The sequence below is a fragment of the Lathyrus oleraceus genome, chromosome 7 (assembly GCF_024323335.1).
Source record: "Lathyrus oleraceus cultivar Zhongwan6 chromosome 7, CAAS_Psat_ZW6_1.0, whole genome shotgun sequence".
Taxonomy (NCBI): Eukaryota; Viridiplantae; Streptophyta; class Magnoliopsida; order Fabales; family Fabaceae; genus Lathyrus; species Lathyrus oleraceus.
Window position 1 is genome coordinate 65237841 of NC_066585.1, and position 21161 is coordinate 65259001.

At 36.0% G+C, this 21161-nt stretch overlaps 1 protein-coding gene across 1 annotated transcript; it reads right to left on the minus strand.

The window, feature by feature from the left end:
- Nucleotides 1-961: 961 nt before the first annotated feature.
- Nucleotides 962-5942, minus strand: LOC127101408 (intracellular protein transport protein USO1). Its single transcript, XM_051038827.1, has 9 exons — nucleotides 5626-5942; nucleotides 5209-5409; nucleotides 4980-5102; nucleotides 4817-4854; nucleotides 4601-4709; nucleotides 2324-4504; nucleotides 2023-2151; nucleotides 1598-1716; nucleotides 962-1518 (listed from the first exon to the last, which is right to left on the minus strand). Exons 1-9 carry the CDS (start codon nucleotides 5692-5694, stop codon nucleotides 1272-1274), a joined length of 3216 nt encoding a protein of 1071 aa, XP_050894784.1. The 5' UTR covers nucleotides 5695-5942; the 3' UTR covers nucleotides 962-1271.
- Nucleotides 5943-21161: the final 15219 nt, after the last annotated feature.

Below are 21161 nucleotides of genomic sequence, written 5' to 3' on the forward strand. Positions count from 1 at the left end.
ATAGAGCATACTGAAGTATTGCCAACCATCCACGCCGACACTCAATCCAAGAACCACCATTCTTGATTATACATTGAATAAATTTTTTAATGCATTTTATAGATATATTATGTAAAAATACTAAACATCTTTAGATTCTGAAATTACATTTTTAGATTCTAGAATTGCATCTTCAGATTTATCTTAAAATATATCAAATATATGTGTAAATCAATCACGCCCTTGTTTTATAAGAAAATAGTCTGAAAATATATTTTAGGAACTTTATCCATGCAAAGGCTTGTTGTCACAGTGATAAGAAAATAGTGTTAATAATAATGGAGATATAACGTTTTTGTTTGTGAGATTTTAGATTTATTGAAAATATATCTCCGAAATTTGGAAAAAAATTCATATGATATTTTTCAATCACATCCCATAAAGTGTGTTAGAAATTCCCTAATTGAAATGAGCAATGTGGAAGAGTCCGAAAACTTTTGACAAGGTAGCTTTACTCAAAAAAAATTAAATATTTAAAACAATATTCCAAATGTGAATATATCATGTCAGAAATATTTGCACCACCCTGGCATGCCACCTAACTCCATTATTCAACTATGTTCGTATGTCCAGATCCACTTCTATTCTTCCGGTTGAATAAAAACACTGATATTTGGATTTTACACCCTAACCACGACAAACTGTATAATAGTTTTCATACCACAAAATTTGCACTTCCCTTATTGGTTTGCGATGCATTTTCTGCAATTTTTTGTATATACCAGAGGGGGGTCCAATATATGCTTCAATCGTCAATCCCTACATTTCATTTTTATGTTTTAATATATTTCCTAAGTTCAATATTGGCCGTAAAATTATCTCATCCTATACGTGACAGCTTGTAGGATCAAAATTCAAAAGTGTGCTCTTGTGAATAACAAACAAAAATATGTAAATAAATGCAGAAAAAAAATTTGATCTATTACACAAAAAGTAATGTTCTCATTTGTATTATATCAACTAAAGGGTAGTACAATAAAAGAATATTATTATATAACCGCAAAAAAAAAAAATCAAATCATCACCAGATCTAACTGGAATATTGTAGTGAGAGAGAGCACTATTGGTGACTAAACAATAATTTTAAACCTTACAAACTCTGTCAAACTGCTATTGATAACTCTCTACAAAATGGAATAACATGTATATATATATATATAACTTGGCACACATTAAATTATTCATTTGAAACTGTTTCAGTGCTGCAACTATACAATAGCAGGAAGAAAACTTTAGCCCTTCCTAGCATTCTTGAGGCTTCTTACTGTCATGACAAGCTTTTGTCTTTCGCCTTCTACCTCTGCGAATTTGAGACTCATTTCTGAGTATCTTTCTTGCAACTCTTTTAGTTCGGTTTTCGTTGAGTTTTCTCTTTCTTTCAATGATGATAATTCAGTTAAAACACCACTGAGTCGGCCATCATCGCCTTTATTATCCATTACTGGTATTTCCGCTTCTTTCTTGGACAAATGTGCGTGACTGTCAAAGTCAGAAAATGATCAAAATTGAAACAATTCAATAACTTCAACTCACAAATTGGTATTGAAAGTAATCAAACCTCTTGAGTGATGACATTACAGCCCCATTTTCGTCCGAAACGCATGAAGTGTCATTGAGATAACTTCTTACTTCTGCAGATCTGTCATTTGTAGTAGTAAAACTCTTATCCGCAGCAACCTGTTTGATTCACATACCAATGTATATTTATGTCATAATTCACAAACCAACAATTTAGTGATAAAATCTTAATCAAGATACCGAGCAAGACATGCGTTATAATTTAAATTTCATGTAACCAAAAATACTATGAAACGTTGCTCAAGACAAATCATAAATGACGGGGGAAAATGTTGACATTCTCTTATTTCCATCATTCATCGAAGCACTTTGATGGATATACTAATTGAGTAATATGCTAAAAGAAATCATAACATTGGCATAAAGTTTAAGACATTAAGTGTTGCGATGTACAAATTAGTATACCTTGATGCTCTGATTGAGTTCCTCCACTTTGTCCTCCAGTTCTTCAATTTTGGATTGAAGCTCTCTTTCCTTCTCCAAAAGTGAAGAAGCTGATTTTTTCAAGGCAATCTCCTTTGACTTTATCAGGTCCTGCCATAACAATCCATTTAATTTGCCAACAATTAGTTCTATCCTAGAAAAAATGCAATGGAGGGAAAATAATGATTCGTAGATGAGAATATATAAAGAGGAATTAACATTTGATTATCATGCATTTTACTCAAAACCTATCTTCTCAAATCACTGAGCTTTGTAAATTTACCTCTAGCGTTTTTATTTTCTCTTTCAGATTTGTCATTTCTTTGGAGTACTGAGAAATTGAAGTACTTTTTTTGGTTAATGCATCGTCCTTCTTCTTGAGTTCACCGTTAAGATGGAAAATTTGCTTTCTTAGTATTTCTTTCTCCGTCTCATCATCAATAAGAGAATGTTTCAGGTCACTATATTGAGCTTTAAGTGCTTCTAACTCTGAATGCAAGAGTTTACCCACTTTCTCTTCTTCGTCTTTGAATTGCCTCGTCCTATTTAGCTCATCAAGTGACTGTTCTGCTTCCTTCTTCAACAGAGCAATTGTACTCACAAGCTCGTTTCTCTCTTCCTTTTGAATATTTAACAAGGTCTCATAATCCTCGAGTGATTTCTTCATAAGTTCCAAGTCAGAACTTGAGACTTCTTTTTGTTTTACTTGCTCAGATAAGCACGAGATTTCCACTGTAAGCTTTTCATTCTCAGATTTTAGCAACTTGAGATTTTGTTCATCGTGTTTTTTCTGATTTTCAAGTTGCATGGACTTGTCATCAATTTCCAGCAACATATGTTGCATCTGAACTGTCATGGTATCTATTTTGTTGGAAAGTTCATTCAGTTTTACTTCATAGTCAGCTTTGACTGACTGAAGCTCTTCTTTGACTTTACGCAGCATTTCCTCCAGTAGTTTTTTCTGCATGCGAAGTTCACTTGCTTCCGTAAGCGCTCGCGTGGTAGCCGTTTCATTTGCTTCAAACGTCGTGGCCATTTGCATTGATAGCTTTCTAAATTCGTCTTGAAGCCTCTCTGCAGTATTAGCATTTTTAAGTCTGGTGCGTCGCAAAGCTTCCTCTGCTCGAATCGCTCTTTGCTCTTGCTCAACTTTGTCATGTGTCACTGAATCTAAATCAGATTCAAATCCTTGTGCTTGTTTCTCCAGTTCCTCCTCTAATCTGCGAATTTGGTTCTCAAGAGACTTGATGGTTTCCAAAGAATTTGAGAATTCTTCCGACTGTTTCTTGAGTTGATTTCCCAGATTCTGGATATGTGTTTCAAATTCGTCTATGCCAGGAGGAGGAGAGCATTCATACTGTAGTTTTAACTGTTCTTGCAGTTCGCTTTGTTCCAGCTTATACGCAATGTCATGGTTTTCCTGTTTCAAAATTTCATAGTCCAGTGCAAGCTGCTCCATCTGCATCTCTAACTCGTCTTTGTCTCTCCTATACATCTCTATTTCACCATAGAGATCCGTGATTTTTTTCTCGAGTAAGTGTGTCTCCTTGGGACTGTTTTGATTCTTAACAAGCTCATCCAATTCTTTTTGTTCATCGTCGTCTGTTTCACAATTAGAGACATTTCTCCCAAAACCATGGGAGTTTTTAGTCTGTTTGTAACTATTGGAAAGACTAAGTATTTCCATATTCTTCTGCTCCAACATTACATCAAGATCCTGAACAGCGAGAACTAGTTCGGCATTTGATTCCTGTGTCTTATTTAACTGCAGTCTGAGATTTGCATTCATGTCCTTCTCGTGATTCAATTCTTGTCTGATTTCTTCAACAAGAGTATGAAGATCCCCGCTTTCCAATAGTGACCTGCTACTCACTTTGGCATCGTCCCTTCGTTTGCGAAAAGACTTGAAGTTTTCGCATTCTATCTTGAGTGTGTCTCTTTCCTCTTTCAAGCTGATAACTTCCTTTGTAAGTTCCTGCCCTCTTTTACTCTCCTTTACGATTTGTTTCCGAAGAGTTTGAAGTTCCATGTCTGACACATCCACCTGCCTTGCCAAAACAGCAATCTCAGCCTTGAGCTTTTCATTCTCTATATCAGATGCCTGATGGGATCTTTCCCTAGGAAGGGCATCGTGAGAGCCATGTATTGAACCTTCCGTACTGAGACCATGCTCTGAACCGGCTGAAGAGTCTCGGAAGTGCGATGATCTGTGATGTACATCATACATTGATGATAAAGCATTTACCGCAGGCTTTTGAGCCTCTGAAACGTGGCTAGTGACTGAAGGAACACCAATTTTTGCGGGATGCATGCTGGTATTTCTTAGTCCAAGTTCTCGGGGAGTATCAAGTCCAGAGCTTCCGTCGGAACTTGACAATGTAATGTCAGATCCACTAGATGTCCTACAATCAGCACTCAATCCAGCTCTTTCTGAGTTTCCATTGCCAGACACATCCTGTGAAATCTACACACAAAAAAAGATGAAATTTACTAATTTCAAACATATATCGAGTAAAAGTAAAGTTGCAATAATTCCTTGGCCCAATGAGTGAAACCTTACTTCAGAAGAATCACTTTTAGTGCGTGAAACCGCATCTCCATTGCTTAAGTAAGTCCTTAAGCTCTTATCATTCGGTTTTAATTTCATATCTTCACATTCCTCTTCCTCTCTGCAAATGTTAATCAACAAGAACAAAACCCGTCATAAAAACCAGTCGAGCACGAGGCAAAATATATACCCATAAAACGAAAAAACTAATCAGAACAATCCTTATACCTCTTATCATTATTCTCTTGTAGTCTCTGGATCGAAACCTGCACATTACGCCAAAAAAAATCAGAACCACTAAAAAACAATGTTGCACAAAATTGTTTTCTACTCAAATTCTTGAATACTTTTCCCCGAAAAAATCATAAAATCGGCAAGATCAAACACGAACATGCAAGACAGCATCAGAATGAGAATTCTTGATGGGAAGAGAAACCGATGAAATCTTCGCAGCTTCTGCATAATCAGCAAAGTCAACAGAAACATCCCCAAAAGTACTAGCTTTTGATAAACCCTGCACATAACACAACCCATAGAAAAACCATATCACAATCTAACACCACCACATTCACATACCAAAACACAAAACCAACAAGTCAACCAAAAAAAAACTCATATACCGTCGAAATCACAAAATAATAAACTCTTTCGCCGAATTTCCCATTCTTCGCATCACGAATAAATTTAACAGTTTCATAAACTGGATTCTCCCATTTACAAACTCCATTGTTAATTACTGCTTTCTCTAATCTGGTAGTAGGTTTTCCAATATCTCCAGGAACTATAGAAAGCACCAAAGAATCCAAACCAGATTGCTCCACCTGAAATTCATTCCAATCCATAACCATAACATTATTCCCAAAACAAAATTCTAAACAAAAAAAAATAAAAATAAAAATAAAAATAAAAATAAAAATAAAAAACTCATTTCACCAAATTAATAATGGATAATAATACAGTTACATAGCATTAAAAGAATTGAATAAGAATTAGAAAGTTATTTAAGGAAGAATGCGAAGAAGCTAACAAACAAACACCTGAGTGACATGGAAGTGGAGTTTGAAAACGGTTTTGACCTTGTTTTTCTCACTCCTCCATCTAAACATTTTGGAGGATGAATCAATCACAGTGAGTGAGTGAGTCAGTTAGTTACAAATGTAACTGATCCGGAAACATAGGAAATGACGGTGGTTCCGGTGACCGGAAAAGAGAGAGTTCCGGTGATCCAGCGTTGAAGAATGAAGAAGCTCGGTTAGAGAAAGAGAGAGTGAGTAGATCTCATACATACATACACAGCAAAGCACGGCTTTTGTGTCCTCTTGTTTGTCTCTTTTGCCTCTTTGATACAGTATTTTAAAATAACCAACTAGTCATATTACAATATTCAATAACAACTTTCTCTCTCTATAAGGAATTATTTTTTTATTTACGGTAAGTTTTAATTTAATTTAATTTAATCTATCATTTTCTCCTATTTTATATATGAAAAGTATTTTCTTTTTTTTACAATATATAAAACGTATTTATATAGTTTTAAAATATACTATAATTTGTTTTTCTTCATTATTGCAATCAATAGATTCACAATATTTTGGAAATTGTTTTTTATTTTTCATTCAATGTGCCTTTTTTTTATAATGATAGTTATGTGTCTAGTCAAACCAATATTTATGAAGATATTTTTTTTATGAACAGATTTTAAAAAATAAGATTTATATGATTTTAATTTGTATATATAACGTCGTCATAAGGAAAAGTATACTCTCGACAAAATGTTGAGATAATAGGGAAGGATATGCAGTATAAAAGTGAGAATATGGTTTATTAATTTAATATTTGGTCACATAATAAGATATGATAAATTAAGTTTTAAATTTATTAAAAATAATTTTAATTGATATTGTTATCATGAATATTATGGCTAAACACTAATAGATTAAAATAAAAAACAATTTACTAATTTATGTTTAAACATAAATTTCTAAAAATAAGAAATTTATCACATACAATTAAAATAAAATAAAATAAATATTAAATATTAATTAAAATATTAAAATTTTATGAATGAGTTAAATTATGATGAATTATATTGAAGCCGACCTAAATATTTTAAGAAAATAGTGTGGAATGTTGGTATTTTTTCAAATATGAGATCTAAAGGGGTGAGGTGTTTTAGAAACATAGATTAAAATTACATTTTCTTAAACATGAAGTGAAAAAAGACAAAATGTAATGTAGATAATTTTTTCAAACATCCTGTTTGAAATGCATCTTAAAAACTCTTTTTTAGTTTTTGAAAATTTAAAATTTAAAAACTTGTTTGAATATAATGTTTTGCAAAAGTGTTTTTAAAAACTCTTTTCTATTTTTCAGTTTTTAAAAGTAAAAAAGTGAAACAGTTTAGTTGTGTTTTGCTTCTCACTTTTTAGTTTTTAGTATTATAAAAATTGAAGAAAAAACATAAAAAATTTTATAATTTTCATTAATAACATTAATGTGATTTTAAAAGATTAGATTATCAAATAAGTTTTTTCATTTTCATATTTTTAAAACAGTTTTTAAAAATTACTTTATCAAACAAATTTTTTGTTAATTTTCTTCTTAAAAATAGTTTTTTAAAATAGATTTGAAAAACAAATTTTAAGAACTAAAATTGAAAATTGTTTCAAACAGGCCCTAAATAATGTTTGGGGTTTTGAAGAAATGAATGGAAGGATTTTGTAAAAAAAGAAACAATTGAGTTAAAAAGAATAGACAGATTTGGGGCGGAGGGTTTTGAATATTTGCTTTTATTCAAAAATTAAAAACTCTTTAATTAAAAAGAATTAAAAAATTGTATAGGAGGAGTAGTTTAGATAATTTTATAGAGTTTAAACAAATTATTAAAATATAATTTTTAATATTATAATATTCCAAAATTAAAAATATGTTATTTATAAACTTTTTTTTTATCATTTTATATTAAAAAAATTAAATATGAAATATTTTTCTTTATCTTTTAAAAAAATTATTTTCTAAAACTCTTCTTTTTCTCTCTCTTCCAAACATCCAAAACATTTAGATACAAAATATATTGGAATTTATTGTTAGATGTTCCATTTCCATTGTCACTATTGAGAAGAAAATTCATTTTAAACTTAAATATAATTTTAGTTTTTATCTTTTAAACATATCTTTAATTAAAATCATATTCATTATTTTTAATAGGGATATTTGCGGTGTAGTTTAGATCGATATTAAAGTAAAAATTTATTTGATCCAAAGATAAATTTATTCGGGATTCTATTCAATTTTAAATAATTGATTAAAAAATTTAATCCGATTCAATTTTATGCGGTTTAATTTAGATTAATTTTTAATATTCAAATTATAAACTATATTTTTAGTAAAATTATAAAAATACTAATAAATAAAAATTTTAATATAATATATGACATATAGTATATAAAAATTAATATTACAAAATAAGTATAATTGATTATAGTTGAAACAAACGAGATAATAAAAATAAAGAAATTAATCTAAATAAAATAAATACTATTAAAAAATTTAGAATTCAGTTTGGATGTTTTGAGTTTGAACATCCGTAATTTTTAAATTGTTTCCATGTTTATGATAGTTAAATATAAGAAGCATAATTAGTCAAATGTGATATTTATTTTTGAGATGCTGAGAGTAATGAAATTGAAAAGATTGAAAGGATGTGGACAAACATAAATGAAGGGAGTCGTTGGAACAGTGAGAATGCCTTGAATTAGAGAATTCAAATCTGAGTGAGTTAGGTACACTAAGTTGCCAATTTTGCTTCAATCGAAACAAAGACGTTTAAACAAACTTCAATACACATCTTCGGATTCATTTCTAGTAGTATAAGTACAGAATATTATTTATTTAGAGCCATTGCACATTTGCACTATTGTTATACTGCACTGAAACTTTCAGTCATTGTGTACTTCTAGTACTCCAATTTATTTATTTTCCATTAACAAATTACCACGTGTATGTTTTAAAACTCTCAATTTATCAATATCTCTTATGGCATAATCCAAAATTGATTTATTTTCTTATGATAAAATTGATTTTTAAAATTTTGTTTTTGGTCGTTTTAGTAATTCTATTTTATGAATTTGTTTTGGTACATTTGGGAAAAAATAAGAAATTATTTAAAATATAAAATCTCCCTAGCATATGTTAGTAGAAAAGTGATGATTCTTATCGGTTCTATAAAAGACGAGTACGTCACATCATTTCAGTAACGTATTTTGTTAAATAGTCAGCACAAACATTCTCTATTCTAAGAGTATGAAATGTTTAAATTTGGTATTCTCTAGTGATAGACTCTTTAATATTATGAGGAATCACGGCATAATGATGTCAAATATTAACGAATTCTGAGATAAGCTTGATAACAGGGTTGGAGTCAGAATAACACATCAGATATTTGATGTCAAGTTCCAAGGTCATACGCAAACCATGATATATGGTCATCGGTTCGACGTGAAGGATGTTAGAATAACCAATATTATCCGCAAAATCGTGAACTCAAGCACCATCGGCATTTTGAATCAATCCGCCAAAATCTGAGACGTCGAGATTACCGAGGCTATTGCCATTGACACTCAAAATCATATTACTACCTTTGAGTGTATTCCACATGATCGTTCTCGTTGAATGAGACGAATTATATATGCTTGAGAAAATATTTAGCTAACATATTAACATAATTCACTGTGATGAGTTTCAAAATATAGGAAGATATCCCTTCATTCACAAGACACAATTTTTTCCTAGTGCACCACAACCACCAGCCAGCAGCCAAAAGGATATAGCCATCATTGATGTCATGTCTAACCCAATCATATAAATTATCTCCTTGAAAGACTAGTGAATCTAAGAAGCCAGTAGATTTTCAAAAGCGAGTAGAAAATTCACAATCTCTTAGGCAGTGTAGAATCGTCTCAGCGTCTTAATAGCATATAAGACATAGATTCATCTAGAGCATACCATGATGACACAATATTGATCTCGTAGGAAGGGACTTGTGTAAAGTCGTCCAATGAAGGAATTTCACCTTCTCATGAGCAGGAATATGCCACACCCACTTTCAAGAGTTATTCTCTGTTGTATTCTGAACAAATTCAAGTCTGTTGAACCAGTTATAACCATCCCGAGTAGTATAGATACCATATAAATTTCCTTTCCAGATTATATGATCAGGAATCATATAATTCAAACAAACGGGAAACGCTTTCAGACGATCACAAACAACCGGAGGAATATTAGTATAGAATGAATTGAAGTTCCAATTCTCATTCAAGCAAACATCATTCACTTGCATTTCCAAATCGTGGATATCCACATAAAGAACATGCTATGATAATTTTCCTATCCCAGACCAATTGGAAAACTTGAAAGAGGAGCTTGCATTCCCAATCTAAATTTAAAGTCATCTTTAAGAGAAAATATGACTTTCATAATTGCATTACAAGTAACTGATTCTGATTCCTTTTTCATAAAAAGGAACATTTCCTCACTGATGTACTTATGCTTCAAAACTTGGACCCATAGGGAATCACAATCTTGGCGGAGACCCCAAACTAGCTTACCCAACATAGAAGTATTGGTCTTTCTTGCTTTCCAGATGCTAAGACCATCTAGGTTTTTGGGATTAGTGATTTTATTCCAATCAACGAGATGCACACCAGAGTTTAAATTACCTTTCCCCCAAAAAAACCCTAGTTATCCTATCAATAAAATCACAAGTTGGTCGAAGTATCTAAGTCACTTGCATATAATAATTTGGGATATTGGAGTTTAGGACAGACCTAACCAAAGTCAAACGACCATCATTGTTTGACAATTTGTGTTGCCAAGATGCTAACCTCTGACTAATTTTACCCTCTAGGAAATCAAAGTACTTGCACTGAAGACGACCATGTGACATAGAGAAACCCAAGTATTTCTCCAGAGTAAGAGTTTGCTTGATACTTGTACTTGAGACAATTAAATCCATTTTACTCGTCTAAGTGGTAGCGGAGAAGAACACCTTTGATTTAGAAACATTCACTTTAAGTCCAGAAAACATGGCAAAACAATTCCATATATCATAAATTGTCCCTGAGATTTATAAGTCTTCACGAAAAGAAGAACATCATATGCAAAAAATTAATGTGATAAAGGGAGTCCATTTTGAGATAATATGACAGGTTTCCAATGGTCTTCATCAACTGCCCTGATGATTGTTTGCAACAAGAATTCCATGCAGATAACGAAGAGATAGGATGAAAGGGGGTCATGTTACCGTAATCCTCTAGTCAAAACAAAATTGGGTTGTCGTCTCCTATTCCAAAGAATAGACATAAAGGAGCTAGTTACATAATGCATGATCAACTTTATAGTAATGGAGAAAACATGTTTCGCTTCAAACAAAATTCCAAGAAATCCCAATTAACATGATTGTAAGTCTTTTCAAGATCTATTTTGAACACCATGTCATCTTTTATCTTTTTAGATTTACGCTAGAATGAATCGTTTCTTGGATAATAATGGCATTGTCAATTGTCCCTTTACCAGGCAAAAAACTATTCTGGAAAGGTCCGACTATCTAATTTATATAAGAACATAATTTATTAACCATAATCTTCGTATTAAGTTTATAAATAGTGTTGCACAAGCTAATGAGCCTAAATTCCTTAAAATTCTTGGGGCAGTCTACCTTAGGAACTAATGCAATAAGAGTCTTAGAAACAGAGGAGTGAAAGCTAATTGTCACAAAAACATCTAATATAAGTTGGACAACAACATCTCAAACTATATACCAAAACTGTTTAAAGAAAATACATTGGAATTCATCAGGGTCAGTGTTAGGGACCAATTAGTACTACTTTTTATATCATTTTATTGGTCCCTTTTACCAAGTTTCGATGTAATTACACACTTTTATTCTCACTATTTTGTATAAATGCAATTAGGTTTAATTTATGTTGTTTTGAATAGTTATTTCACATATTTGTTAGTTTTGTAGAATTTTTGGGGAAGAGAGCTTTGGAATGCACAATCATAATTTTAAAGAAGTGTTGAATGCAATTTGGAGGCCTAACTTAGAAGAATACCACTTGGAAGACTCTTTGGATAAAGCTTACAAGGCAAGGAAGCTGAAGTAGCTTTAGTTCGCGTCGCGAAGCTTGCGAATCCAGCAAGCTGTTTTGGCCAAGTGTGCTGTTTTCAAGGCCAGCTGTGTTTTGCCATTTTGGTGCCTGTCTTAGGGGGACTTTTCAGCTTTAGATGAAAATTATCATTTGAGGAAATGTGAACCCTTTTAGAAAATCAGAATGGAAATTGTTCATGAAGATACACACATTCATTCATAGTTTTGAATTTTTTGTAAGAGAGAAAAACAGAGTTTTCTTCCATTGCCTTTTGCTTTTTAAAATGATGATGAGGAGCTAAACCCCATTTTTTCAAGATTGGAGGTAGTAGCTATTCCTATTTGTGTATGTATTTCATTTGACTCTTATATATGATAAAAGATTGTTGATGTATTGAATGATATTTTTGCTCTAAGTTGAATATCAGATTTGAGTAGTTGTTGAAAGAGATTATTTAAGTCTTGACAGAAAATATGTTTTCAAGTAGTGAATAAGTTGTAGAGATAGATTTATTCATTACTCTTCTTTTGTATCAACCATTAAAGATTGATATATTGATAGTTAGGTGGAGAGATCGTCTAAGGATCAATATAGTGATTATCACAATATCATTTAGACATAAATGATATTGAGAGGATACTTGAACATCATCAATAATCCTAAATCTATATAGTTATCATAAGGAATCAGAAGCACTTGGAATAGTGAACTCCAATCTTGCCAAGCTTTTACATTTGATTAAAACCATTTTATTGTTTTTAGTGACATTTTACTCAAAAGATAACTTTCCAAACAAAACAACTTGGTTACTTTCTAAACTTATAACAATTTGGATTATAGAACGGCGGTAATAACAACCAATCTCTGTGGATACGATATAAAAATATTTGCCGAAAATATACTTTTCAACAAATTGGCGTCGTTGTCGGGGATTGGTGTTCGATATTACAAGCATTGCAATAATTCATTGTTTTAAGTTTTGTTACTTTTATTACTATCCCTCTTATGTTTCACTTGGTTTGTTAGTCTTGTAGATTCTAGTGCATGCAAGGAAAAGCTACCGAGGAGCAATTTCAATTCGATCCTGAAATTGAAAGAACACTTAGGAAACTCAATAGCAAAACACGAAGAAGAAGGAAACTAGCTGAAGAGAGGAACCGGAGAGAAGAAGCATTTACTTCCGCACTTGTTCAAATCGAAGAAGTGGTTGTAGAGGCTTGTGACGGAAACATGGCGGATGACAATCGTACCGAAATATCCGCTAATAGTCCAAGAAGGAATGCTCAATTTGCCCGTGGAGGAAGAAATACGAAGATGAAGACCGGAATCCTCCAACTTCTCTATGCAAATCCATTCACCGGAATGGACCATGAAGATCCGTATACCCATCTCATCAAATTTTATGAGATTGCGGGTTCTACGGGAATTGATGAAATAGGTGAAAAGGCATTATTCAAGAGGATATTCCCACACTCTTTAGTGGGAAAGGCAAAAGAGTGATACCTTGATCAAGCACCAAGAGTGATGACGGATTGGAATTTGTTAGAAGAAAAGTTCTTAGAAAGATATTTCCCTCAATCCCGATTCAATGAAGCCAAAACGGCTATTGCGGTATTCACTCAAGGAAGCAACGAGTCTCTAAATGAGGCTTGGGAAAGATTCAAGTCAATGTTGAGAAAATGCAAGGGTCATGGTTTTGATGAGCTCACTCAAATCCATATTTTTCTAAATGGGCTTCAATCAACTCACAAGACACTTTTGGATGCTACCGCGGGTGGCTCTCTTATGTCAAAGAATACGGAAGAAGCCAAAGTCATTATTGACCGGATGGCACTCAATGATCGTCAAAGTCAACATGACCGTAGCCCTTCACAACGTAAACCGGGAGTGCTTGAGTTAAATACCAATGATGCCATTCTTGCTCAAAACAAGTTACTCTCTCAACAAGTGGAGTTGCTTACTCAACAAATGGCCAAGCTTCCACAGCAAATGAAGGAAATTCAAGGATCTCAAGTTCGACATCAAGTAGCATGTTGCGAATTATGTCAAGGAGATCCTACTGGTTTTTGTCCTCCACTAGAAGAAGTGAGCTATGTGAACAATCAAAATCAAGGCTATCAAAGACAATCGCCCAACAACTCATATCTAAGAAACAATCAAGGTTATCAACCATCAAGGTTCAACAATCAAAATTTTCAGCAACAAAGTCCCTATCAACACCCAAACTCTCAAGGCCAACAATCGCAAGGAGGAAATTCAAAGCTAGAGGACACTCTTCAACAATTCATGCAAGCTTCCATGGCAAATCAGAAGAGTAACGAGGCAGCAATTAAGAATCTGGAAAATCAAGTAGGGCAACTCGCGAAGCAACTGTCGGAACAAAACGCAAGATCTTCCTTTTCTGCTAACACTCAAACTAATCCAAAGGAGCATTGTAAAGCAATTGTCACGAGGAGCGGTAAAGAGTTGACAAGTGGAAAAAGTGAGGAAATTACAGTAGAGAGTGATATGGATGGGGTGCTGGAAAAAGAGGATATGGTTGGTGGAAGGGAGAAAGTGGCTGGAACTCTTCAGTTCGCGCCGCGATCTCCCTTCGCGCCGCGAAAAGAGCAGGAATTGCCAACAGAGCAGCAGACTGAATTGGAGGTGAAAAAGGATGTCGAACCAAGAAAGAAGAAGAAAGGAGAGAAAGGTGTGAGCGTCATTCCAACCCAACATCTACCTTATCCGCATGCTCCATCGAAGAAGGACAATGCTAGACATTATGCACGGTTCATGGACATATTCAAACAACTTCAAATCAATATTCCATTTGCCGACGGATTAGAGCAAATGCCACGGTACGCAAAGTTCATGAAGGACATTCTTACAAAGAAAAGGAGACATGTGGAAGACGAAACCATTGTTAGATGCCTAAAAGTGCTTATTTGAGCTATCATATGTGGGCATCTTTCACTCTTTTTCCTTGCTAAAATTGTCAAAACCACATTTGTTTTACATGGAATGCATTACATTGATAAACAAGCTTGGTGCCTTTGATTTGTGTGTTATTGTGCAGGAAAAAGGCATGAACTAATTGAAAATGAAGACACAAGAAAATTGGCAAAGGAACCAAAGAATACAAGCATTTCATCAGCCTGCTCGCTAGGCGAGGCTGTGGCGAAGCACTGCTTCGCTAGGCGAGCTCCAGGCGAAAAGCTCCAGTAAATTGTCAAATTAATTCGCCAGGCGAGCTGAAGGCGAAGGTGGTAGCGAGTTCATTCTGTTTTGGTGAAAAGCGCAGCCAGCACTCACTCGCTAGGCGAAGCTCTAGCGAGTCCCCAGCGAGCATTCCAGTAGCAAAACCTCTCAACCTCGCTGGGGCGAAGGTTGAAGCGTGTCCTTCGCTAGGCGAACATGACAGTTCAAGCAGACCCTGTTTCTCTGGGCGCAGGTGCCTTATGTGCCCATTTTAGACCCTCGCTAGGCGAGCCATTCTGCTCGCCTAGCGAACATGACAGTCCAGCAGAGGTCTATAAGTAGCAAGTGCCACTTTTGAGCACCATACCTCATTTTTACCAACTTTTTCCACTTTTGTACTTTCTTCTAGATATTTTTGCAGCATTGTTCTTGGGATCTTTTATGCCCTAGTTTTCATTTCTCTTCATCTTAGAACCATCTTCCACAAAAAGAAGGTGGATTCCCATCCAACTTCGATTATCCGACTTGGATGTTGATCAACCTTCTTTCCTTACTTGCCGACCAAGCTACCATGAAAATGAGTAGCTAAGTCATCCATTTGTCAAGGTTAGATGTAGGTGATTACTAGCTTTGTGTGTAAATGTAAGGATCCTCATATGTAAACTCTTTAATGGTAAATATATGATGAAAACTTTGTTTCTATTTAAAACTCTTTGTGTTGGTTTATGATCGAGAGATGTTTACCGACTCTTGACCTAGGTTTTCATCCAAACTTGTTTGTTAGCTAGAGATAGTAATGAATGATTTTGTTCACCATAAGGTTGAACCAAAAAGTTGTCATTTTGATAGATTGTGTTCGAGAGAAACAATGGATCAAAATGGCAAAACTCACAATGTGTGTTCGAGAGAAACATGTTGAGAGGACTTTGTGAAATGATTTATCATCTAAAGGAGTTTATAAGATTGTTGACCGAGCAAATACATGCAAAGTGATCATTGAAACCTAACTTTGGCAATATTTCTCATTTATTCAAAACATAACTTTTACCGCAATTTATTACTTTTTATGCAAGATAACTTGATTAAAACCAAAACCCTATTGTTACATTGAGCTAAGATTAATACAACCATCGAACGGCAGTGATATCTTACAATCCCTGTGGATACGATAACAAAAACCCGACACGAAATATACTTTCAACAAAATGGCGCCGTTGCCGGGGATTGTAAATTGATATTGCGAGCATCGCAATGGTTGTTTAAGTTTTAGCTTATTAATTTTTGACTTGTGCTTGTAATTTGTTTGGTTTAGTGTGCAGCTTACGTTTTATGCGAGGGCAAATCCCTGTGGACGAACTTCTTTTTGATCCTGAGATCGAGAGAACCGCAAGGAGGCTCAATAGCAAAACGAGACGTAGGAGGCAACAGGCTAGACAACGCCAAGAGCAAGGAGAAAGTTCTTCAACCACAAATCCACCACCATTCATACCAAATATGGAGCCACAACCACCACCACCTATTTCTACTCCATGTATCAATAGTCCAAGGAACACCGCTCAGTTTGCCAACCACACAAGAAGGCAAGCTGAGATGAAAACGGGAACTCTGAATTTATTATATGGGAGTCCATTCACCGGAATGGACCACGAAGACCCATTTGCTTTTCTCACAAAATTTTATGAGATAGCATTGGCTGCCGGAGTGGATCAGGTTCAGGAGCTTCCGTTGTTCAGACGATTATTCCCCCACGCTTTGCTCGGTAAAGCAAAGGATTGGTACCTAGATCAAACACCAGCCGTAATGACAGACTGGAACGTGTTAGAAGAGAAATTCATTGAAAGATTTTTCTCCCATAACCGATTCATGGAATCAAAGACGGCCATCTCGGTGTTTTCTCAAGGAACCAGTGAATCTTTGAATGAAGCGTGGGAAAGATTCAAGTCCATGCTTCGGAAATGTAAAGGGCATGGATTTGATGAAATGACTCAAATCCATATCTTCAGAAATGGACTTCAACCAAACTGCAAAACATTGTTGGATGCTACCTCGGGTGGCTCTTTATTGTCAAAAAGTGCCGAAGAAGCCACGAACATTATAAATCGAATGGCTTTGAATGATCTTCAGAGTCAAAGTCGAGGAAATTCTTTGAAGAAGGCGGGAGTGCTTGAGCTAGGGACGAACGATGCCATCCTTGCCCAAAACAAGCTCATCTCACAACAAGTGGAACTCTTAACGCAACAAATCAAAGAGTTAAGAGAACCGTCAAAAGCTAAACAAATAGCTTGTTGTGAACTTTGTAAAGGTGAACATGACACCGGATTTTGTCCACCTCCCGGTTTTGACGAAGTAAACTACATGGCCAATCAACGGGACTATCAACCGAGACAACAACAACAACAACAACAACCTTATCAACCACACCCTCAAAATCAACAACAACAATTCCAAGGGAACCAAGGGTTCCAACCTAGAAGCAATTATTATCATAACCAAGGTTATGGAGGTGGTTCTTCTAGCCGTCAAAACCCTCCCCAAAATCCTTATCAACCTCAACCTCAACAACCGCCGGTCGTAACTTCTAAATTGGAAGAGACATTGACGCAATTCATGCAAATGTCAATGGCTAACCAAAAGAGCAATGACGCGGCCATAAAAAATCTCGAGACTCAAGTTGGGCAACTTGCTAAGCAACTCGCGGAACAACAAACCGGTCCTTCCTTTTCGGCAAACACGCAAACAAATCCTAATGCACATTGTAAGGCGATCATGACGAGAAGTGGGAGGGAGTTGGGTAGTGAGAATGAAAAAAGAGTTGAGATTGAACAAAGAGAGAAAGAGAAAGAAATTGAGGAGGAAATAGTGGAGGAAAATGTTGATGGTGAAGTAGGAGTGTGGAGTGATGGTGAAGAAGTTGAAAAGAATCAAAATAATGGTGAAGTTGAAAAAGAGAAAGGTGTGGAGATGAAAAAAAATACAAGTGATGAGGTAATAAGGGAGGTAGTGAAAAAGCCTAGATGGAAGAGTGCTAGAATTGCAAAGGGAAAGGAGGTAGTGAGCGCTACTCCGGTCCAAAATCTTCCTTATCCTCATGCTCCTTCCAAAAGGGAGAATGAACGGCATTACGCCCGGTTCATGGATATTTTTAAACAGTTGCAAATCAACATTCCGTTTGCCGAAGCCTTGGAACAAATGCCCAAGTATGCCAAATTCATGAAGGACATACTAACCAAAAAGCGGAGGTATACGGAACCGGAGACCATCGTCCTTGATGCGAGCTGTAGTGCCATTATTCAAAGGACGCTTCCTAAGAAAGAGGTTGATCCGGGAAGAGTTACATTGCCGGTTAAAATTGGTGACGTTTATGTCGGGAAGGGACTTATTGACTTGGGGTCGAGCATTAATCTTATACCTTTGTCAATTATCAAGAGGCTTGGCAACATTGAGATTAAGTCCATCCGAATGACGTTGCAATTGGCGGATAAATCGACAACCCATCCTCATGGCGTAGCCCAAGATGTTTTGGTGAAGGTCGACAAATTCTTTTTCCCGGTCGATTTTATTGTTATTGATATGGAGGAAGATGATGATGCTCCGCTCATCTTGGGCCGACCATTCATGAAGACCGCGAGAATGATGATAGATGTTGATGACGGGTTAATGAAGGTGCGAGTTCAAAATGAGGAAGTCACATTTGATCTATTCGAGGCGATGAAGCATTCAAAAGATAGAAATGATAGCTTTCGCATCGATGTGATTGAAGACGCTATTACGGAGGTTTCAAAGCATATTCATGAGATATCTCCTATGGAGTTAGCTCTCGACGACTCATTGGAGGTTTTCACTGTTGAAGAAGAGCTAGCTCTTGAGGAATGCTTAAAGGAACTTGATAGTTTAGACGACCTACAACCATGGGAAGTAGAGGAAGAAAACTTGAAGAAGGAGGTCATTGACGAAAAAGCGCCAATTGAATTAAAAGTGTTACCTTCGACTTTGAAGTATGTGTTTCTAGATGAGACCGAGGCAAAGCCGGTCATCATAAGCAACCTTTTGACAAAAGAAGAAGAAGCCCGTCTAATCATTGTGCTAAAAACCAATCAAGAAGCTATGGGTTGGACTCTTTCCGATCTAAAAGGAATTAGTCCATCCTATTGTATGCACAAGATTTTGATGGAGGAGGATTTTAAGTCGGTGGCTCAACCACAACGCCGCTTAAATCCTACGATGAAGGAGGTTGTAAGAAAGGAAGTTGTGAAGCTATTGGATGCGGGAATAATTTACCCGATCTCGGATAGTCCTTGGGTTAGTCCCGTGCACGTGGTTCCGAAGAAGGGTGGAATGACCGTAATCCGAAATGACAAAGACGAATTGATCCCGACTAAAGTTGCAACGGGGTGGAGAATGTGTATAGATTATAGACGGTTGAATACCGCGACTCGAAAGGACCATTTTCCACTCCCATTTATGGATCAAATGCTCGAAAGACTATCGGGCCAACAATACTATTGTTTTTTGGACGGCTACTCCGGGTACAACCAAATTGCGGTTGACCCGGTTGATCATGAGAAGACGGCTTTCACGTGTCCGTTTGGAGTGTTCGCATACAGAAAAATGCCCTTTGGGCTGTGCAATGCACCGGCGACCTTCCAACGATGTGTCCAAGCCATTTTTGCCGATCTGATAGAGAAAACAATGGAAGTCTTCATGGATGACTTCTCGGTATTTGGTGGGACGTTTAGTCTATGCTTGGCAAATTTGAAGACGGTGTTGGAAAGATGTGTGAAGACCAATTTGGTGCTTAATTGGGAGAAATGTCACTTCATGGTGACCGAGGGGATCGTGCTAGGCCACAAAGTCTCTAGAAGGGGGCTTGAAGTGGATAGAGCTAAGGTTGAAGTAATTGAAAAATTACCCCCTCCGGTGAATGTGAAGGGCATCCGTAGCTTTTTGGGGCACGCGGGGTTCTACCGGCGCTTTATCAAGGACTTCTCAAAGGTGGCTAATCCTTTGAGCAATTTGCTCGCCAAGGACCAGGTATTTCTCTTCACCGAAGATTGTTTGCAAGCTTTTGAGGTTTTAAAAGAAAAATTGGTTACCGCTCCAATAATAGTCGCTCCTGATTGGAATGAAAATTTTGAACTAATGTGTGACGCGAGTGACTATGCTGTTGGAGCGGTACTTGGCCAAAGAAAAGACAAAACTTTCCATGCGATACATTATGCGAGTAAGGTTCTTAACGAGGCTCAAATAAATTATGCCACAACGGAAAAAGAACTACTTGCAATAGTGTATGCGCTAGAAAAGTTTAGGTCTTATCTTATACGGTCTAAAGTCGTTGTGTATACCGATCACGCGGCGATTAAATATCTGTTAACCAAACTGGATTCGAAGCAAAGGCTCATCCGTTGGATCCTCTTGTTACAAGAATTCGATGTGGAAATCAAAGACAAGAAGGGGTCGGAAAACTTGGTAGCGGATCATTTATCCCGATTAGTGAACGTGGAGGTTACCGCGTCGGAAAAAGAAATCCGGGAAGAATTTCCTGATGAAAAATTGTTTAAGGTTCAAGTTAGGCCATGGTTTGCAGACTTTGCAAACCACAAGGCTAGTGGTTTTGTGCCTGCCGACCTAACTTCGAACCAAAAAAGGAAGTTCCTTTCGGATGCGAAGTATTATGTTTGGGATGACCCATACTTGTTTAAGTTGGGTAGCGATAACCTGTTAAGGAGATGCGTAACTGGTGATGAAGCCCAAAGCATCCTTTGGCAATGTCACAACTCGCCTTATGGCGGACATTATAATGGGGTTAGAACGGCCACTAAAATTCTTCAATCGGGATTTTATTGGCCAACTATTTTCAAAGACGCACATACCCATGCGCAAAGTTGTGACAGTTGCCAAAGAAGTGGTGGGATAGGTAAGAGAGATGAGATGCCTCTCCAAAATATCCAAGAAGTGGAAGTATTTGATTGTTGGGGCATAGATTTTGTAGGACCTTTCCCACCCTCTTATGGGAATGAGTACATGCTTGTCGCTGTCGATTATGTCTCTAAGTGGGTTGAGGCGATTGCCTCACCTCGGGCGGATGCGAAAACGGTGATAAATTTTTGAAGAAAAAACATATTCTCCCGTTTCGGAACCCCCGAGTGTTGATAAGTGACGGAGGGTCACACTTTTGTAATGCACCTTTGGAAACTATTTTAAAACATTACGGTGTATCGCATAGGGTGACAACTCCGTATCACCCT

Bases quoted from the DNA above. Each gene is read 5' to 3' on its own strand.
- LOC127101408 (XM_051038827.1), bottom strand. From the start codon at position 5,694: ATGTTTAGATGGAGGAGTGAGAAAAACAAGGTCAAAACCGTTTTCAAA. The intron at 4,855-4,979 runs GTTCGTGTTTGA...CGTAATGTGCAG, and splicing joins ATTCTGATGCTGTCTTGCAT to GTTTCGATCCAGAGACTACA. The intron at 1,717-2,022 runs GTATACTAATTT...TGAATCAAACAG, and splicing joins AACTCAATCAGAGCATCAAG to GTTGCTGCGGATAAGAGTTT.